This window comes from Macaca thibetana, chromosome 19 (assembly GCF_024542745.1).
Source record: "Macaca thibetana thibetana isolate TM-01 chromosome 19, ASM2454274v1, whole genome shotgun sequence".
NCBI classification, from domain to species: domain Eukaryota; kingdom Metazoa; phylum Chordata; class Mammalia; order Primates; family Cercopithecidae; genus Macaca; species Macaca thibetana.
This window is the reverse complement of record NC_065596.1, coordinates 40,560,555-40,581,850: the sequence shown is the minus strand read 5'-3', so window position 1 is coordinate 40,581,850 and position 21,296 is coordinate 40,560,555. Positions and strand designations below refer to the sequence as shown.

Below are 21,296 nucleotides of genomic sequence, written 5' to 3'. Positions count from 1 at the left end.
GATCTCAGCTCGCTGCAAACTCTGCCTCCTGGGTTCAAGCGATTCTTCTGCCTCAGCCTCCTAAGTAGCTGGGATTACAGGCACGCGCTGCCACGCCCAGCTAATTTTTGTATTTTTAGTAGAGATGGGGTTTCACCATGTTGGCCAGGATGGTCTTCATCTCCTGACCTCATGATCTGCCCACCTTGGCCTCCCAAAGTGCTGGGATTACAGGCGTGAGCCACCGCGCCTGACCCAGTTTACTTATTTTTAAGTGGTGATTATTATGCCTAACTAATAGAATTTTTATGAGGACTAAATTAGATATTTTATGTAAAGCCTTAGAAGTAATACCTGGCACACACACGTGCTCAGTAAATATTAGCTATTGTCATTAATTTTATTATCAGTATCACTGATAAGGAGTTTATATGAGGGGAGAGGCTTATGAATGTATCACATATCCAAAAGTCTTCATGACCAGTTGTTATGATCATTTATTCTGAAAAATAGTGGGAAAGCATAATTATTATGAGGCCTTCAATCAAAAGGTTAGAAATTCAGAAGATTAGAAATTAACAGAAGAGTGGCCTGGTAAGGTGGCTCACACCTGTAATCTCAGCACTTTGGGAGGCTGAGGCAGGCGGATCACTTGAGGTCAGGAGTTTGAGACCAGCCTGGCCAACATGGTGAAACCCCGTCTCTACTAAAAATACACAAATTAGCCAGGTGCAGTGGTGCATGCCTGTAATCCCAGCACTTTGGGAGGCCGAGGCGGGTGGATCACCTGAGGTCAGGAGTTCAAGACCAGTTTGACCAACATGGCAAAACCTCTCTACTAAAAAATACAAAAGTTAGCCAGGTGTGGTGGCGCGTGCCCGTAGTCCTTGAGGCTAAAGCATGAGAGGCTTGAGACTCCATCTGTACTAAAAGTACAAAAATTAGCTGAGAGTGGTGGTATGCACCTGTAATCCCAGCTGCTTGGGAGGCTGAGACAGGAGAATTGCTTGAACTCAGGATATGGAGGTTGCAGTGAGCCGAGACTACACCATTGCACTCTAGCCTGGGCAACAAGAGAGAAACTACATCCCTCCACCTCCCAAAAAAATTAGGCGTGATGGTGCACGGCCATAGTCCCAGCTACTCGGGAGGCTGAGGCAGGAGAATCGCTTGAACCTAGGAGGTGAAAGTTGCAGTAAGCCGAGATCATGCCACAGCACTCCAGCCTGGGCGACAGAGCAAGAATGAGTCTAAAAAGAAAAAAAAAAAAAAAAAAAAAAAGGCAGCAGCAGCTAATTTTAAATGAAATGTCTGAAACTTTACGTCCTGAATTAATGATGATTTCAAACTGTTGATACTTTGTCCCCATGACATCACAATGATGGGGAATAGAGCCTCTATCCAAAGTGAAATCTGGATCAGGGTTTGCCAATGAGTCTGGAATCTCAAGAAACTGATCCCCTTAGCTCTTGGGGTAGCCAGCCAATGTCTGGGGCAGGGGCCAGCTGCACTTTGATACCAGCTGTCTTACCAATTGTCTGTATGTGCTGTGGCCTATAAAAAGTTAGAAAGCAATGTTCTGTATGTCATTTTCCCTTAAGTTGTTTAGTGATTAAAATGTTCTTTCGGAGGGGCTCAAAGCTATGACATGAAAAATTGTCACTCTAAGGTCAGGCATGGTGGCTCACGCCTGTAATCCCAGCACTTTGGGAGGCCGAGGCGGGTGGATCATTTGAGGTCAGGAGTTCGAACCAGCTTGGCCAACATGGTGAAACCCCTTCTACTAAAAATACAAAAATTAGGCGTGGTGGCGCACGCCTGTAATCCCAGCTACTCGGGAGGCTGAGGCAGGAGAATTGCTTGAGCCTGGGAAGCGGAGGTTGCAGTGAACTGAGATCACACTACTGTACTCCAATCTGGGTGACAGAGTGAGACCCTGTCTCAAAAAAAAAAAAAAAAATTGTCACTCTGAATAGTTAAAGCACAGTCACAGGATAAAATTGTTAAAGTTACAATTTGTTGTTGTTGGGTTTTTTTGCTTTGTTTGTTTTTTGAGACCGAGTCTCACCCAGGCTGGAGTACAGTGGTTTGATCTCAGCTCACTGCAACCTCTGCCTCCCGGATTCAAGCAATTCTTCTGCCTCAGCCTCCCAAGTAGCTGGGATCACAGGCGCCCACCATCACGCCCAGCTAATTTTTGTATTTTTAGTAGAGCCAGGGTTTCACCATGTCGCCCACACTGGTCTCAAACTCCTTGACCTCAAGTGATCTGCCCACCTCGGCCTCCCAAAGGGCTGAGTTTAAGGCATGAGCCACTTCCTGGCCTAAAGTTACGATATGGTATGCACACATAAGTGAATCTTCACACAATAGCCCTATGCCTTTCCCACCCCATTACCTTTTATGGAACAATCACTAACACCGAGTTCTTGTATATAGTTTCTGATTTTTAATTTGCATAAACATGTAATCCCAGCATTTTGGGAGGCCGAGGAAAGCAGATCACTTGAGGTCAGGAGTTCGAGACCAGCCTGGCCAACATGGTGAAGCCTTGTCTTAACTAAAAAATACAAAAATTAGCCAGGTGTGGTGGCTCATGTCTGTAGTTCTAGCTACTTGGTAGGCTGAGGCATGAGAATCACTTGAACCCAGAAGGCAGAGGCTGCAGTGAACCAATATCCTGCCACTGCACTCCAGCCTGGGTGACGGAGTGGAGACTCCATCTGAATAATAATTATTATTAATATTTGCATAAGCATAATGTACTCTTTATACAGATATTTTACACAAGTGATAGCAAATTTCAACACATTGCTATTTTTGCTTATGCATACGTCTTGAAGATTAGACCATATTGGTACATATATAGCTGCCTCATTTTTTTAAACAACTCCTTAGGATTCCATCATCTGTGTGTTTCATAATTTATTTAACATTATCAATTTTTTTTTTTGAGACGGAGTCTCACTCTGTGACCCAGGTTGGAGTGCAGTGGCGTGATCTCAGCTTACTGCAACCTCCACCTCCCAGGTTCAAGCGATTGTCCTGCCTCAGCCTCCCAAGTAGCTGAGACTGCAGGTGCGAGCCACCATGCCCGGCTAATTTTTGTGTTTTTAGTAGAGATGGGGTTTCACCATGTTGGCCAGGCTGATCTCCAACTCCTGACCTCAGGTAATCTGCCAGCCTTGGCCTCCCAAAGTGCTAGGATTACAGGCGTGAGCCACCTCATACGGCCATTTTTTTTTTTTTTTTGAGACAGAGTTTCACTCTGTTGCCCACGCTGGAGTGCAGTGGCATGACCTTGGCTCACTGCAACCTCTGCCTCCTGGGTTCAAGAAATTCTGCTGCCTCAGCCTCCTGAGTAGCTGGAATTACAGGCACCTGCTACCACGCCTGGCTCATTTTTGTATTTTTAGTAGTGACGGGGTTTCACTATGTTGGCCAGGCTGGTCTCAAACTCCTGACCTCAAGTGATCCACCCACCTTGGCCTCTCAAAAGTGCTGGGATTACAGGCATGAGCCACTGTGCCCAGACTTTCCATTATTTTTTGTTCTTTCAAACAATCCCATAATATTTCCCTTGCACATATTTTGTACATGTGTAATATATCTTTAAGGTAAACTCCTAGAAGTGGAAATGCTAGATAAAAATGTAAATTTTTGGCCAGGCGCAGTGGGTCACACCTGTAATCCCAGCACTTTGGGAGGCTGAGGTGGGGGCGGGGTGGGGGGGTGGGGATCACAAGGTCAAGAGATAAAGACTGTCCTGGCCAACATGGTGAAACCTCATCTCTTCCAAAAATACAAAAAATTAGCTAGTGACAGCGAGATTCCATCTCAAGAAAAAAAAAAAAAAAGTAACTTTTTAAAACTTTCTGTCATAAAAAAATTTGAACATGTACAAAAATACACAGAATCTTATAATGAACCCCAGCAGCCTCATCACCAGCTTCAAGAATTATCAGCTCATGGCCAGGCTTGCTTTGTCTGTATATCCGCTTCTCTCATCTTTGTGTTATTTTTGAAGTTAATACCAGATGTATGATTTCATCCATAAACATTTCATACATTTCTCTAAAACACATGACAACATTAGAAAATATTTTCACTCCTTAAAAAAAAAAAAAATAGGCCTGGCGCAGTAGCTCATGCCTGTAATCCCAGCACTTTGGGAAGCCGAGGTGGGCACATCACCTGAGGTCAGGAGCTCGAGACCAGCCCGACTCTACTAAAATACAAAAATTAGCCAGCCGTGGTGGTGGGCGCCTATAATCCGAGCTACCCGGGAGGCCAAGACAGGAGAATCCCTCGAACACAGGAGGCGGAGGTTGCAGTGAGCTGAGATTGCACCATTGCACTCCAGCCTGGGCAACAAGAGCGAAACTGCATCTCAAAAGAAAAAAAAATGATGTTACCACCTTAATGCCATTACATGTATGATAGTGTTCAAATTTTTGTTTCATAAATGTCAGTTTTAGAAAAAATTACCAGGATCCAAATGATGTTCTCAAATTGCAGTTGATATGTCTCTTATTTCTCAATCTATTATACTCAATCTATTCTCCCTTACTGGGTTTTTTTGCAACTTCTTGTTTTTTGAAGAAACTAGGTAATTTGCCTCGTAGAGCTTCTCCAAGTCTGGTTTTTGCTGGCTGTATCTGCATGGTGTAGTTTAACATGCTCTTCTATTCCTAGTATTTCCTGTAAATTGGTAGTTGAGATTTAGAGGACTGGTCAGATTGAGGTTCTTTTTTTGTTAAGATTATTTATAAGTGGTTAATATTAGGAGCCATAATATTTAGGTGTTGCTGTTTTTGTGATGTTGGCAACCATTGATGTTTAATTGATAAATCTGTTCATTAGAGGTTGCAAAATGGTGATATCTTATTATTCATTCTTTCCTTATTAGCTAGAATATTCTTATAAAGAAAAAATTTCTGGCCTGGCACAGTGGCTCACACCTGTGATTCCAGCACTTTCGGAGGCCGAGGCAGGTGGATCACTTGAGGTCAGGAGTTTGAGACCAACCTGACCAACATGGTGAAACCCCATCTCTACTAAAAATACAAAATTAGCTGGGTATGGTGGCACACGCCTATAATCCCAGCTACTTGGGAGGCTGAGGCAGGAGAATCACTTGAACCTGGGAGGCAGAGTTTGCAGTGAGCTGAGATCGTGCCATTGCACTCTAGCCTGGGCAACAAGAGTGAAACTCCGTCTGAAAAAAAAAAAAAAAAGAAAGAAAAAAAGAAACACTTTCCTTCAGCTACTATTTAGTACCCAATGATACAGTAAAGAAACACAGCAGGCCGGGCGTTTTGGCTCACGCCTGTAATCCTAGCACTTTGGGAGGCCAAGGTGGGCGGATTGCCTGAGCTCAGGAGTTCCAGACCAGCCTAGGCAACACGGCCATCTCAATTAAAATACAAAAACTTAGCCAGGCTTGGTGGTGTGCGCCTGTAGTCCCAGCTACTCAGGAGGCTGAGTCAGGAGAATTGCTTGAACCTGGGAGGCAGAGGTTGCAGTGAGCCAAGATCACACCACTGCACTCCAGCCTGGGTGACAGAGCAAGACTCCTCCAAAAAAAAAAAAAAAAAAGGGAAAAGAAAAGAAATGCAGGATAAATGCTTCTTTCTCTTTCTTGGTTTTCATAATAATGAATTGAGGCCAGGCAGGGTGGTTCATGCCTGTAATCTCAGCACTTTGAGAGGCCGAGCCAGGCAGATCACTTGAGGTCACTAAAAATGCAACAATTAGCCGGGCAGGGTGGCACATGCCTGAAATCCTAGCTACTCAGGAGGCTGAAGCAGGAGAATTGCCTGAACCCAAGAGGCGGAGGTTGCAGTGAGCCGAGATTGCGCCACTGCACTCCAGCCTAGGTGACAAGAGAGAAACTCTGTCTCAGAAATAATAATAATAGGCCGGGCGCGGTGGCTCAAGCCTGTAATCCCAGCACTTTGGGAGGCCGAGACGGGTGGATCACGAGGTCAGGAGATCGAGACCATCCTGGCTAACACGGTGAAACCCCATCTCTACTAAAAAATACAAAAAAAAAAAAACTAGCCGGGCGAGGTGGTGGGCGCCTGTAGTCCCAGCTACTTAGGAGGCTGAGGCAGGAGAATGGCGTAAACCCGGGAGGTGGAGCTTGCAGTGAGCTGAGATCCGGCCACTGCACCCCAGCCTGGGCGACAGAGCAAGACTCCGTCTCAAAAAAAAAAAAAAAAAAAAAGAAATAATAATAATAATAATGAATTGGTTTCCCCAGCATTCTGCCATGGTAGCTGATGAATTTAGATGCAGGGGTGTGTGTTTGTGTGTGTGATGTTTAATGCGTTTCAGTTCATTTAAGTTGCACCCTCAGTGATGCTCAAATGCCTCCATGTTGGGTGTGGAAGAGCCTCTTCCAGCTGGCTCCTGTGTCCTTTTGCTATGACCCAGTCATCTTTGATCATTTGCCTGTTGTCTGCCACCACGAGATGTTCCAAGCTCATCTTGTTCATTTCCTGTCTCTCACCTTTAAGTCGCCATTTTCCAAGGAGCCCCCTTCTTTCCTTTTGGAATTTTGGTACTTTCCCAAATGGTATTTGGAAACCACAATCAGGTTGTTAGGAGTGCTTCCTGCTCCTGGTTGGCCATGTTTAAGATGTGTATATATTTTCAGCCATTCTATAGACATTGCTCAAGTGCCTTCAGGAAGATTATGCACCTGTGTGTCTCCCTTCTGTAGAAGAGATCCCAAAGCCATGCTCATCCAATCCTGGAGAATCATTTAATTTTGAACATAGACCATTGAACAGCTGAAAAATGGAAAAGTCACTTTTGTTTACATTTGCATTCCTTCAATAATGATAAAGTTACCATTTGTTCGCATATTTGTTGACCATCGGAATTTTAGCACAGTGCCTGAAACATAGTAGGTGCTCAATAAATATTTGTTAATTGAATAAATTACTTGTATGTTCATATCATTTGTTCATTTAATATGGGGAGGGGTCATTTTTTTTTTTACTTAAAAGAGCTTTTTTTTTTTTTTTTTTTTTTTTTTTGAGACGGAGTCTCACGCTGTTGCCCAGGCTGGAGTGCAGTGGCGCGATCTCGGTTCACTGCAAGCTCCGCCTCCCGGGTTCACGCCATTCTCCTGCCTCGGCCTCCTGAGTAGCTAGGACTACAGGCGCCCGCCACCGCGCCCGGCTAATTTTTTGTATTTTTAGTAGAGACGGGGTTTCACTGTGGTCTCGATCTCCTGACCTTGTGATCCGCCCGCCTCGGCCTCCCAAAGTGCTGGGATTACAGGCTTGAGCCACCGCGCCTGGCCAAAGAGCTATTTTTTGAAAGGATTACATGTGTATAAAGTTCCTAGCACCATGCCTGATGCATGCATTGCCATTTATGTCTCTGGTGACTGGCTTTTTTTTTTTTTTCTACTTTAAGAGAGAAGGGACTGGGTGCGGTGACTCACACCTGTAATCCCAGCACTTTGGGAGGCTGAGGTGGGCGGATCACCTGAGGTCAGGAGTTCAAGACCAGCCTGGCCAACATGGTAAAACCCTGTCTCTACTAAAAATTCAGAATTAGCCAGGGGTAGTGGCGTGCACCTGTAATCCCACCTTCTCGGGAGGCTGAGGCAAGAGAATCACTTGAACCTGGGAAGCGGAAGCTGCAGTGAGCCAAGATCGCAGCACTGCACTCCAGCCTGGGTGACAGAGCGAGACTCTATCTTAAAAAAAAAAAAAAGGAAAAAGAATAATAAGGAGGCCAGGTGTGGTGTCTCATTCCTATAATCCCAGCATTTTGGGAGGGGCCAGTGGAAGGATCACTTGAGGCCAGGAGTTGAGACCAACCTGGGCAACATAGCAAGACACTATCTCCAAAAAATTTAAAAATTGGCCAGTGTAGTGGCACACCTGTAGTCCCAGCAACTCAGGAGGCTGAGGAGGGAGGATCTCTTGAGCCCAGGAGTTTAAAGCTGCTGTAAGCTATGATCCTGTCTCTTGCACTCCAACCTGGGCAAGAGACCCTGTCTCAAAAAAAAAAAAAAAAAAAGAGAGAGAAAGAGATAAGGAATTTGGCCAGGCATGATAGCTTATGTCTGTAATCCCAGCACTTTGGGAGGCTGAGGTAGGCAAATAGCTTGAGCCCAGGAGTTCAAGACCAGTGTGGGCAACACAGTAAAACCTCATCTCTACAAAAAATACAAAAATTAGCCAGACGTGCTGGTATGCACCTGTAGTCCCAGCAACTCAGGAGGCTGAGGCGGGAGGACTGCTTGAAACCAGAAGGCTGAGATTGCACCACTGCATTTCAGCCTGGGCAACAGACCAAGAACGTCTCAAAAAATATATATATATATATATATGTGTGTGTGTGTGTGTGTGTGTGTGTGTGTGTATGTGCAGCTGTGCTTCTGCAAGAAGGGCCTAGACTCACCACGTCTTGAGAAGAGAATGGCCACTTCATGGGGTGTAACTTTTTCATGCTGATGGTAACCTATGTTTGCAGCAGGCTGGGTTTATCTTCCTGTCTTCCATGCACTCCATCGAGGTCAGAGTCCGGGCCTTGTGTGGAATTCTGTTGGATGCAGAAAGCACTGGAACTTGAATCTATGTTTACACTTTCGTGCAGAAAACACCAGAACAGCTTCCAATTCTGGAAGGGACATTTTTGGTTCAGTGAAGCCAGGACTTTCTGCTTTGATCATTCAACCTAAGCAGCGAGCCGAGACTGTTCAAGGACTCTTAGAGGTGGCCAAAGACGCAATCCCCTAAAGTGACTGGAACAGGACCCCAGTGGTCTTGAAGGCAACTGAAGGCAACGATAGACCTGTGCTTACTCCCAGAATGGAAGAGCCAGGCTCTGTTCTTTGAGGTAAGGGAGAGCTTCAAGAAGTCACATTTGGGCACATGCGGTGGCTCACACCAGTAATCCCAGCACTTTAGGAGGCTGAGCCAGGCAGATCACCTGAGGTCAGGAGCTCGAGACCAGCCAGCCGACATGGCGAAACCCTGTCTCTACTAAAAATACAAAAATTAGCCGAGAATGGTGACACACACCTTTAAAATTCCAGCTACTCAGGATGCTGAAGCACAAGAATTGTTTGACCCAGGAGGCAGAGGTTGCAGTGAGCCAAGATTGAAACACTGTGTTCCAGCCTGGGTAATGGAGTGAGACTGTCTAAAAAAAAAAAAAAAGTAGAAGAAGAAGAAGTCATATTTGACCAGGCACAGTGGCTCACACCTGTAATCTCAGCACTTTAGGAGGCCGAGACAGGAGGATCACTTGAGCCTGGGAGTTTAAGACCAGCCTGGGCAACATAGTGAGATCCCCATATCTACAAAAGTAAAAATAAAAAAATTAGCTAGGCATGGTGATGCGCACCTGTAGTCCAAGTTACTAGGGAGGCTGAGCTGGGAAGATCCCTTGAGCCTGGACATCAAGGCTGCAGTGAGCTATGATCGCACCACTAAACTCCAGCCTGGAGAACAGAGCAAAACCCTATCTCAAAAAAAAAAAAAAAAAAAAAAAAAAAAAAAAATCCTCCTGCCTCAGCCTCCTGAGTGGCTGGGACTATAGTCATGTGCCACTATGCCTGGAACAGTATTTATTGATTCTGATTTGAACAAATAATATATTTATGTTTTGAACAAACAAAAAATATATATGACCCAATGGAAAAAAAATGGGTATCGAACCCTGACTGGATATTTAGTTGTGTTAAGGAATTCTTGTTAACTGCTTAGGTGTGATATTGAGTTGTCTCTTAGAGATACAATTTGAAGTATTCATGAATGAAAGGATATGATGATGCCTTGGCTTTGATTTAAAAATCCATTGAGGGGAAAAGGTGGGTGAGGTGTAGATGAGGCAAGTTTGCTGAGGCTCGGTGATAGGAACGGGGAGTTCATTATTCTACTTGCTGTGTTTTTGTGTTTGACATTTCCCATGATTACGAACTGAAATATATTTCCTGAGCACCTACTGTGTGCCAGGCACTGTTCCAGACACTGGAGATCACCAGGGAACAAGACTGAAAAACTCCATGCATTCATGTAGCTTAGATGCTGGTGGGATCATAATCTTTTTTTTTATTTTTTATTTTTGAGACAGGGTCTCACTTTACTATGCAGGGTGGAGTGCAGTGGTGCAATCCTGGCTCACTGCAACCTCCGCCTCTCAGGCTTAAGTGATTCTCCCACCTCAGCCTTTCCCAGTAGCTGGGACCACAGGCGTGGGCCACCACACTCAGCTAATTTTTTTATTTTTATTTTTGTTGAAAAGGGATCTCACTATATTCCCTAAGCTGGTCTCCAATTCCTGGCCTTCAGTGGCCCTCCTGCCTCAGCCTCCCAAAGTGCTGGGATTACAGGTGTGAGCCACCTCACCTGGCCAGGAACAAATTATCCTTTTATTACTGGGAAAGGCTGGGCATGTTTTGGGGGGTGTTCTTGTTGTTGTTGGTCGTGTATATGTGTGTTGTTTGCTTTTGTATATACATGAACTTTTTCCAGACAGATACACAAGAAACAAATAAGTGGCAGTGCACGACGGCCCACGCCTGTAATCCCAGCACTTTGGGAGGCCAAGGCAGGCAGAAAACCTGAGGTCAGGGGTTCAAGACCAGCCTGACCAACATGGTAAAACTTCCTTCTCTACTAAAAATACAAAAAAAAAAAAAAAAAAAAATTAGCCGGGCATTGTGGTACACACCTGTAATCCCAGCTGCTCAGGAGGCTGAGGCAGGAGAATCGCTTGAACCCGGGAGGCAGAGGTTGCAGTGAGTCGAGATCGCGCCACTGCACTCCAGCCTGGGCAACAGAGTGGGACTCTGTCTCACAAAAAAAAAAAGAAAGAAAAAGAAACAACATAGAATAGTTTCCCCGGAAAGAAACCTAGAGTCCCCAGGGAGAGGAATACCCTGTTTTTTTTTTTTTTTTTTTTTTTTTTTTTTTGAGACGGAGTCTCGCTCTGTCGCCAAGGCTGGAGTGCAGTGGCCGGATCTCAGCTCACTGCAAGCTCCGCCTCCCGGGTTCCCGCCATTCTCCTGCCTCAGCCTCCCGAGTAGCTGGGACTACAGGCGCCCGCCACCTCGCCCGGCTAGTTTTTTTTGTATTTTTTAGTAGAGACGGGGTTTCACCGTGTTAGCCAGGATGGTCTTGATCTCCTGACCTCGTGATCCGCCCGTCTCGGCCTCCCAAAGTGCTGGGATTACAGGCTTGAGCCACCGCGCCCGGCCAGAATACCCTGTTTATCCTCATGAATTTTAAACCATGTGACTTTATCATCTATTCAGCAACTGGGAGAATAAAAGCTAAAAATTTTGAAAAGTAAGTTCTAAAACATCAAGAATGGTTAGAGTATGGGAAGGTCCAGGTGGAAACGGCGGTTGTTTCTGTACTCGCCACAAGATGGCAGCAGAGCGGCACCGAAGTCAAGTTCTGGACCCCGAAGGCCGCCCAAGGGCAGGCCCGGTTCCCAATCACAACCCGCAACTCCTGCGGGCTTCCCACCCGCTGTGTGAACCATCCACCCATTCTCCACCCACGGAAACTGAGATAATAAATACGTATTGTTTTGAACTGTGTAGCCGGGCACTGTGGCTCACGCCTGTAATCCCAGCACTTTGGGAGGCTGAGGCTGGCGGATCACCTGAATTCAGGAGTTCGAGACCAGCCTGGTCACGGTGGCAAAACCCCATCTCTACTAAAAATACAAAAATTAGCCAGGCGTGGTTGCAGGCGCCTGTAATCTCAGCTACTTGGGAGGCTGAGGCAGGAGAATCTCTTGAACCTGGGAGGCGGAGGTTGCAGTGAGCCAAGATCGTGCCACTGCACTCCAGCCTTGATGACAGAGCAAGACTCCGTCTCAAAAAAATAAATAATAAACATTATATGTTATAGCATTCCAACAACAAAAAAAATTGAATGTGTATTTATGTGTTTCTAAAATATAAGGACTTTTTTTTTTTTTTCTCTTGAGACACAGTTTCACTCTGTCACCCAGGCTGGAGTGAAACCTTGTCTTGAAAAAAAAAAAAAAGGCATAAATTTAAAAATATTTGTTTAGCTCATGATCGAAATAAGATCTCTATATTGAGATCTGTTGGTATGTGAAATCTGTGTATTTATTTATTTATTTGGCTCGATCTCAGCTCACTGCAACCACTGCCTCCCAGGTTCAAGCAACTCTCCTGCCTCAGCCTCCTGAGTAGCTAGGATTATAGGCACCCACCACTACACCGGGCTAATATTTTTGTATTTTTAGTAGAGATGGGATTTCACCATGTTGGCCAGGCTGGTTTTGAACTGCTGACCTCAAGTGATCCGTCTGCCTCAGCTTCCCAAAGTGCTGGGATTACAGGCGTGAGCCACCACGCCCGGCGATTCTGTGTTCTTTAAACCACGTATGTCTGTGCTTTTTTGTTCTAGAAGCTTCATGTAAACCGATACAGAGGAGCAGAGATGACATCCCCAGCTGGCCCTTTATACTGAGTTTGAGCTCATTTGTCCCGCAAGTTGACAAAACCATTCCTAAATGAGACCTGTGCTATGGCAGCAGCAGTTTTTGTTGTTTGGTTTAGAGACAGGGACTCGCTCTGTCGCTCAGGCTGGGATTACAGGCGTGAGCCGCTGTGCCAGCTGCTTCATTGCTTTTGACACGGACATATTGTTCCAGACCTCCTGGCACCTTGGAGTTTAATCCAGGAACTTTGTCCAGGCTGTAACCAAAGACTTTGTGTTGAGATAAGAGAAATTTTATTACTCTCTTGAGTTGAAGCAATTAACTAGATAATGATTACAGCTGTATACACGGAGAACAGAGAAGAGGCGGATGCAGCGAGCCAGAAGCGAGAAGATGATGGTGGGCAGGACCCGGGGAAGGTGCTGGGGAGGAGGAGGAGAAGTGGGTGGAATGAGACCTGGGATTCCCTCCCAGGAATTGGGATTGGAGGGATGGTAGGGAGCAGTGCTGAAGTTCCAGGCAGTTGCCATGCCAGACCCTATCCATGAGTGGCAAACTCAAATGCCTACAGACCAGGCAAGAAATAGGAATAAGTGAAATAGATGGAAGACAGGGGTTGGTGGGGACTTTGGTGAAGTAGAAATGCATGACCCTCTGTCAAGTAGCTTTTGTTGTATTAAAAAACACGGCCAGGTGCGGTGTCCTCACCCCTGTAATTCCCAGCACTTTGGAAGGCCGAGGTGAGTGGATCACTGGAGGCCAGGAGTTTGAGACCAGCCTGGCCAACAGAGTGAAACCCCATCTTTATTAATAATACAAAAATTAGCCAGGCATGGTGGCACATACCTGTAATCCCAGCTCGGGAGGCTGAGGTAGAATTGCTTGAACCTGGGAGGTGGAGGTTGCAGTGAGCCACGGCTGCACCACTGCACTCCAGCCTGGGAAACAGAGTGAAACTGTTTCAAAAACAAAAAAACAAAAAACAGGCCGGGCACAGTGGCTCACGCCTGTAATCCCTGCACTACGGGAGGCTGAGGCGGGTGGATCACCTGAGGTCAGGAGTTCGAGACCAATCTGGCCAACATGATGAAACCCTGTCTCTACTAAAAATACAAAAAAAATTAGCCAGGCGTGGTGGCAGGCGCCTGTAATCCCAGTTACTCAAAAGGCCTGAGACAGGAGAATCACTTGAACCCAGGAGGCAGAGGTTGCAGTGAGCAGAGATTGTGCCACTGAACTCCAGCCTGGCAACAAAGCGAGACTCCATTTCAAAAAAAAGAAAAGAAACTTGAGCCCAGCTTACAGCTAGTCTGTACATCATGCCGGTACCACTCAAAAGTGGACAATGGCAGCATTACAACCTCCCTTAGGGATGAACCTGAAGGGCAGTGGTCAGAACTTCATGCAGGTTGGGTGTGGTGGTGCACACCTGTAGTCCCAGCTACCTCGGAGGCTGAGGCGGGAGAATCGCTTCAACCCGGGAGGTGGAGGTTGCAGTGAGCTGAGATTGTGCCACTGAACTCTGCCTGAGCAACAGAGCGAGACTCTTCTCAAAAAAAAAGAATTTCATGCTGCACATTTAGTTGTCCAGTATGCCTGCAGGGAGAAGTGGCCGGAAGTATAGATCCATACTAATTTATGGGCAGTTGCTAATGGTTTGGGTGGATGGTCAAGTACGTGGAAGGAAGAAGACTGAAAGATTAATGACAAGGAAGCTTGGAGAAGTATATGGATGGGCCTCTCAGACTCTGCACAGACTGTGAAGATATTTGTGTCCTATAGGGGTGCCCACCCAAAGGCAGCCACTGCAATGAAAATTCCTTTTTTTTGAGATGGAATCTTCCTCTGTTGCCCAGGTTGGAGTACAATGGCACAATCTTGGCTCACTGCAACCTCTGCCTCCCAGGTTGAAGTGATTCTCCCAACTCAATCTCCCAAGTAGCTAGGACTACAGGCGCCTGCCACCACACGTGGCTAATTTTTGTATTTTTAGTAGAGACAGGGTTTCATCATGTTGGCCAGGCTGGTCTCAAACTCCTGACCTCAGGCAATCCACCCGCCTCAGCCTCCCAAAGTGCTAGGATTACAGGCGTGAGCCACCGCACCCAGCCAAAAATTTTTGTTTTTTTGAGACAGAGTCTCGCTCTGTCGCCCAGGCTGGAGTGCGGGTGGTACAATCTCGGCTCACTGCAAGCTCCACCTCCTAGGTTCACGCCATTCTCCTGCCTCAGTCTCCCAAGTAGCTGGGACTACAGGCACCTGCCACCACGCCCGGCTAATTTTCTGTATTTTCAGTAGAGATGGCGTTTCACCGTGTTAGCCAGGATGGTCTCCATCTCCTGACCTCATGATTCACCCACCTCGGTCTCCCAAAGTGCTGGGATTACAGGCGTGAGCCACTGTGCCTGGCCCAACAATTCTTAATGATCAGGCAGACAAGATGACACTTGTGTACATGAGAGTCAGGCTCTTTTCCCAGCCACCCTAATGCTTGCTCAATGAGTCCATGAACAAAGTGGTCATAGTGGCAAAGATGGATGCTATGCATGGGTTCAGCAACATCAGCTTTCCCTTGCCATGGCTGTCCTGGCTACTGTTACTGCTGAGTGCCTAATCTGCCAACACCAGAGACCAACACTGAGCCCCAATATGGCACCATTCCCTGGGGATCAGTCTGCTACCTGGTGGCGAGTTGATTACCTTGGACCTCTTCCGTCATAAAGAGGGCAAAGATTTGTCCTCACTGGAATAGACAGATATCCGGAACATGAACTTCCTTCCCTGCCTTTAATGTGTTTGTTGTCACCACCATCTGCAGACTCAAAGCATGCTCATCCACCATCATGGCATTCCACACAGCATTGCCTCAGAACAAGAAATCCATCTGAGGCTGGGTGCGGTGGCTCACACCTGTAATCCCAGCACTTTGGGAGGCTGAGGTGGGAGCATCACTTGAGACCATGAGTTTGAGACCAGTTTGGGCAACATAGTGAGACCCTGTCTCTACTAAGAATACCAAAAAAATTAAGCGAGCATAATGGTACGCACCTGTAGTGCCCCAGTTACTTAAGAAGCTGAGTTGAGAGGATCACTTTGGCCGAGGAGATCAAGGTTTCAGTGAGCTATGATGGTGCCACTGCACCCCAGCCTGAGTGACAGACCAAGACCTTATTAAAAAAAAAAAAAAAAAAATCATTTGAAAGTGAAGGAAGTGCAGCAATGGGCTCCTGCCTATGGAATCTTATAGAATCTTAGTATCTTCCCCATCACCCAGAAGCAACCGGCCTAACTGAACGGTAGAATGAGTCAGCAATGACTCCATTAAAGTACCAACTGGGAAACAATACCCTGCAAAAATGGGATTGTCTTACAGGACATGGCCTGTGCTTTGCATGAGAGACCTCTCTATCACGTTTCCCCATAGTGAGAATTTATGGGACTGGGAGTCAGGGAGAAAGTGAGTAGAAATGGTTCCTCTCTCTGTTACGCACAATAACTTGAAGAATCGCTTCTCTCCTCAATAGCTTTGAGCTCTGCTAGTTTAGAGATTTTGGTCCGCATGGAGAGGAATGCTTCCACTGAGCACACAATGGATCCAAGAACTGGGAGATAAGACTTCCACCTGAACATTTTGAGGTCCTTGTGTCACTGAACCAACAGGCAAATAAATAAATAAATAAATAAATAAATAAAATAAAGAAAAGAAAAGAAAAAGAGGCCGAGCACAGTGGCTCACGCCTGTAATCCCAGCACTTTGGGAGGCCGGGGCAGATGGATCACCTGAGGTCAGGAGTTTGAGACCATCCTGGCCAACATGGTGAAACCTCGTCTCTACTAAAATACAAAAAACTAGCCAGGCATGGTGTCATGCACCTGTAGTCCCAGCCGCTCAGGAGGCTGAGGCAGGGGAATCACTTGAACCCAGGAGGCAGAGATTGTAGTGAGCTGAGATCGTGCCACTGCACTCCAGCCTGGTGACAGAGCAAGACTGTCTCAAAAAAAAAAAAAAAAAAAAAGAGAAAAGAAAAAGAAAAAGAAAATTAAGACAGTCAAAACCATGGTATTAACTTTGTTTTTTTGTTTTTGTTTTTGTTTTTTGAGACCGAGTCTTGCTGTCACCCAGGTTGGAGTGCAATGGCACGGTCTCAGCTCACTGCAACCTCCACCTTCCAGGTTCACGCCATTCTCCTGCCTCAGCCTCCCGAGTAGCTGGGACTATAGGCACCCGCCATCATGCCCGGATAATTTTTTGTATTTTTAGTCGAGACAGGGTTTCACTGTGTTAGCCAGGATGGTCTCCATCTCCTGACCTCGTGATCCGCCCGACTTGGCCTCCTAAAGTGCTGGGATTACAGGCACAAGCCAACGCGCCAGGCCTAACTTTGTTTTTTTTTTTGTTTGAGATGGAGTCTCTCTCTGTTGCCCAGGCTGGAGTGCAATGGCGTAATCTCCGCTCAGTGCAACCTCCACCTCCCAAGTTCAAGTGATTTTCGTGCTTCAGCCTCCCAAGTATCGGGGATTACAGGCACACGCTTGGCTAATTTTTGTATTTTTAATAGAGACAAGGTTTTGCCATGTTGGCCAGGCTGGTCTTGAACACCTGACCTCAGGTGATCCACCCGCTTTGGGCTCCCAAAGTGAGCCACTGCGCCCGGCCCCCGTGGTATTAACTTTGTGTTAAGAGAATCTGTGGATACTTGGTATTTTAAGAATCTGTAATATTTAAGGCAAACTGGCCTATTCAAACGACAGGTCAATCTTGTAATTCCATTGTAAAATGTGGAATTCAGTTGGTGACTAAGACTTACTTGAAATCTGTTTATGTACAGTTTATGAATTTTTGATTCATAAAAGTTATTTAAGAATTGAAGAGTCTGGCCGGGCGCGGTGGCTCACGCCTGTAATCCCAGCACTTTGGGAGGCCGAGGCGGGCGGATCACAAGGTCAGGAGATCGAGACCACGGTGAAACCCCGTCTCTACTAAAAATACAAAAAATTAGCCGGGCGCGGTGGCGGGCGCCTGTAGTCCCAGCTACTCAGGAGGCTGAGGCAGGAGATGGCGTAAACCCAGGAGGCGGAGCTTGCAGTGAGCCGAGATCGCGCCACTGCACTCCAGCCTGGGCGACAGAGCGAGACTCCGTCTCGAAAAAAAAAAAAAAAAAAGAATTGAAGAGTCATCTGTTCATCTGGTAAGTCAGCCTACTTTGGCTTTTTTTTTTTTTTTTTTTCTGAGACAGAATCTCACTCTGTCACCCAAGCTGGAATATAGTGGTGCAATCTTGGCTCACTGCAGCCTCTGCCTCTTGTTTTCAAACGATTTTTGTGCCTCAGCCTCCCAAGTAGCTGGGATTACAGGCACCCGGGACTACACCTGGCTAATTTTAGTATTTTTAGTAGAGACAGGGTTTTGTCATGTTGACCAGGCTGGTCTTGAACTCCCAGCCTCAAGTGATCCACCTACCTTGGTCTCCCAAAGTGCTAGGATTACAGGCGTGAGCCACCACGCCTGGCCCTACTTGTGGCTCTTAAATGGAAAAACCTAACATTAAATTTACAAGCATAGTTTGAAAGTGTTAAAGGAATTTAATAGTTATAAAACCCCTCTTTAAAAGAGACTGTGGCTGGAAGTGGTGGTTTGGGCGTGTAATCCCAGCACTTTCGAAGGCCAAGGCGGGCAGATCACCTGAGGTCGGGAGTTTGAGACCAGCCTGGCCAACATGGTGTAACCCTGTCTCTACTAAAAAATACAGAAATTAGCCGGGTGTGGTGGCGGGTGCCTGTAATCCCAGCTACTTTGGAGGCTGAGGTACAAAAATTGCCCAAACCTGGGAGGCAGAAGGTTTCAGTGAGCCAAGGTCGTACCACTGTACTCCAAGGTGTGCAACAGAGCAAGACTGTCTAAAATAAATAAATAAATAAATAAATAAATAAATAAATAAATAAATAAATAAGACAGATTGTTAAAAACCTTTTAGAAGCTGGGTGTAGTGGCTCATACCTCTAATTCCACCACTTTGGGAGATAGAGGTGGGAACATTACTTGGAGGAGTTGGAGACCACCCTGGGCAACACTGTAAGACGCTGCCTCAAAAACAAACAAACATTGTCTATTGGCTGGGTGCGGTGGCTCACGCCTGTAATCCCAGCACTTTGAGAGGTCGAGGCTAGCGGATTTCTCATGCTCAGGAGTTCGAGACCAGCCTGGACAACATGGTGAAACCCAGCCTCTACAAAAAAACACAAAAATTAGTTGGGCATGGTGGTATGCACCTGTAAGTCCCAACCGCTCAGGAGGCTGAGGCAGGAGGATCGCTGAACCCAGGAGGTCGAGGCTGCAGTGAGCTATGATCACACCACTGTACTCCAGCCTGTGCAACAGAGCAAAACCCTGTCTGAAAAGAAAAAAAAAAAGAAGAAAAAAGAAAACCTTTTAGACTAGGCCAGGATCTTTCCTGGTTGCTAAAACCATTAGGACAACTGTGCCGCACCCCGCTGCCTGCCAGAATTAGAGAGCTATAAATACATATGATGTGTTTCTTAGGGTAACATAGAATACCGTTTCACCCCCAAGGACTTCAGCTTATGTTTCCTAAAAACAAGGTCATTTAACGTCTCAACAAATCTCCGAGAAAGATCCTGCCTTAGCCCTCACATTACAGATACGGAAACAGGCTCGGAGGTGCAATCTCTGGCTGTGTAGACAGAACAGGGAGTTGGAACTCGGCCTTATGCCTTTCCCTCCTCACTCTCACATACCAGCGGGCAGGGAGAGATCCAGGGAGGAGTTGCACTTGCCCCCCCGGAAATCTCCAAAAATCTGCAAAAACGGATTCCCTGGTACCGCTTTCCGCTCCTGTCCCAACAGAAATTCCGAGACCGAAAGGGGTGCGCGTTGCGGCCCGGGGTGAGGGTCTGGACCGCTTCCTCCTCGGTGGACGAATCGAGTAGCGGGACTCCCCCCACCCCAGCCCCAGCCCCGCCGCGTCCCCAGCTGTCACGCTGCGCGCAGCGGGCGGGGTCTGTAGTTCCTGGACAGGAGAGGGCCATGCGCGTCCTTGGGCGGAGAGGGGAGGTGACTCCGGCGGAAGAGGACGAGGCAGAATGCAGGCCCTGCGGGTGAGGCCCCCACGGGCTGGGCCGGGGCCCCCCACCCAGAAAACCCCGCCCTAATACGCGACTCTCCAAGTACCCCCGCATCTGGGGCCTTGGAACGTGAGCCCCCTTCAGGGCCTGGGACTCCCCGCTAAACAACCTGGGTCCCCTCCCCCACAATCCACTCTTCAGAGACAACTGGGGACCCCCACTCCAGCCCAAAGCCCCGCGTTTGAACTTAACATCTCGGGAACCCTTAACACCGGAAACGGAAACGTAACATTCTGGCCTCACCCAGGGCTTCTCAGGCAGCCTGGACGCTCCCGGGACCTCCATTCCGGTCCCCACGTTCCCGGGACCTGGTTTCCTCCCTTTAATCCAGGAAACCCTCCCCCGACAAAAATCTCAGGTCTTAGACCCCACAGAACAAAGTCCTTCTGGGTCCTCTCCCTTCCAGGACCCTCTAGGCAGCCCGGTCACCTCCAGGTCAGACTCTAGGGCGAGTCCCCTCCTCACCCAGGCTGGCAGTTCGCGGGTAATAAAATCCAAGTTATCACCCTCCTCGCCTTTGGGACGGTCGCTAGGGATGGAGCTGTTCCCACGTCCAGGTCTCAGAGAGCGGGGTCCCCCTTCAGGACACCCCTCCAGGTGTCTCCAATACCCGCCCACCTCCCACCCCACAGGTCTCCCGGGCACTGATCCGCTCCTTCAGCTCTACCGCCCGGAACCGCTTCCAGAACCGAGTGCCCGAGAAACAGAAGCTCTTCCAGGTGGGCGGGGCGGGGCTGGGGGTGGGGGGATCCGACGCGCCGACGCGCAGAGCACGGGGCAGGCGGGGCGCCCTCAAGGGAGCAGCCGGCACCCTTCTCATCAGACACCCCCACATCCAGGAGGACAATGACATCCCGTTGTACCTGAAGGGCGGCTTCGTTGACAACATCCTATACCGAGTGACAATGGCGCTGAGTCTGGGAGGTGAGCGCAGGGCACAACCCGGCCGAGCTGCCGGGGAGGCGGGGCTGGACCCAGGGTAGGAGGCGGCTGGTTTCTGGCCAGGACTGACCAGGATCTGGGTTGGGGGTTGGCGTTTAGGAAGGGGGTGGAGTACTGAGCTGGAGGGAGGGGAGTAATAGGGCTTGGGCTCGTGTCCCAGGATGGGGGCTGGGCTAGTAGTGGGACTGAGGCCCAGGGAGGAGTTGGGGAGGAAGCTCCCAGCCTGATCTAGATCAAAGCCAGGGGCCTTTACAATAGGAGTCCAATCTGAGAAGGGAGCTGGAGCCCAAACTAGAGCTGGGGTCCAGGCTGGAACTCCGGAGTCTGAAGAAGGCCTTAAAAGCCCGGGATGTCCAGGGAGGGGATTAGGTCTCATTCTGTCTCCCTCGCTTCCCCTTTCTAGGCTCTGTCTACAGCCTGTACTGCCTTGGCTGGGCCTCCTTCCCCAGGAATTAAGACCAGGAAGCCTGGGGGGCCTGAGGGACTTGAACAAGTGTCAATAAACGCTGGCCTCTGTGTGTGTGTGTATGTGTGTGTCCACCCCTTCCCCGCCAAGCCCATACTCCCACCAGCCAGCGATCTCTGCCTTGTGGACTGCGCACTACTCCCAGCCCTCAGTGCCTCACGCTGGACCAGGGCTACTCCTAGGATGTCGCTGCCTCTGGGCCCTCTGCTGGGTACCCCAAACAGCACACATAGGCTGCCCCTCGGGACCCGCGGACATGGGGTGGTGTCCTCAAGTGGGAAGGAAGACACTGACCATGGTCCATGACACA

At 47.9% G+C, this 21,296-nt stretch overlaps 2 protein-coding genes and 1 long non-coding RNA gene across 12 annotated transcripts in view; 2 read left to right on the top strand and 1 right to left on the bottom strand.

The window, feature by feature from the left end:
• LOC126942129 (60S ribosomal protein L37-like) overlaps window positions 1–21,296 on the top strand; it is a 303,593-nt gene that overhangs the window by 204,263 nt on the left and 78,034 nt on the right. The window contains exon 1 of one of the 9 annotated variants that reach the window (XM_050769386.1): window positions 3,708–3,711. The exons of the other annotated variants lie outside the window; for them this stretch is intronic. The gene's annotated coding sequence lies outside the window, so the exon portion shown is untranslated. Of the gene's footprint in view, window positions 1–3,707; window positions 3,712–21,296 lie in introns of those variants that run through there. 9 annotated transcript variants of the gene reach the window in all.
• On the bottom strand, window positions 6,439–20,219 carry LOC126942152 (uncharacterized). The gene is made up of 4 exons (XR_007721505.1): window positions 20,044–20,219; window positions 15,484–15,602; window positions 8,407–8,547; window positions 6,439–6,776 (listed from the first exon to the last, which is right to left on the bottom strand). It is a non-coding gene; the product is annotated as an uncharacterized LOC126942152 (long non-coding RNA).
• On the top strand, window positions 18,940–21,036 carry LOC126942121 (cytochrome c oxidase subunit 7A1, mitochondrial). 2 transcript variants are annotated; one of them, XM_050769359.1, is made up of 4 exons: window positions 18,940–19,551; window positions 20,211–20,297; window positions 20,418–20,502; window positions 20,924–21,036. In XM_050769359.1, the coding sequence occupies exons 1-4, from the start codon at window positions 19,537–19,539 to the stop codon at window positions 20,974–20,976; spliced, it is 240 nt and encodes a 79-aa protein (XP_050625316.1). In that variant the 5' UTR covers window positions 18,940–19,536; the 3' UTR covers window positions 20,977–21,036. The 2 variants fall into 2 exon arrangements, with proteins under 2 accessions (XP_050625316.1, XP_050625315.1); XM_050769358.1 differs by having other exon boundaries at window positions 20,211–20,502.

Coding starts and splice junctions, on each gene's coding strand:
- LOC126942121 (XM_050769358.1), top strand. Junction 20,503..20,923: donor AATGGCGCTGAGTCTGGGAG/GTGAGCGCAGGG, acceptor TCCCCTTTCTAG/GCTCTGTCTACAGCCTGTAC.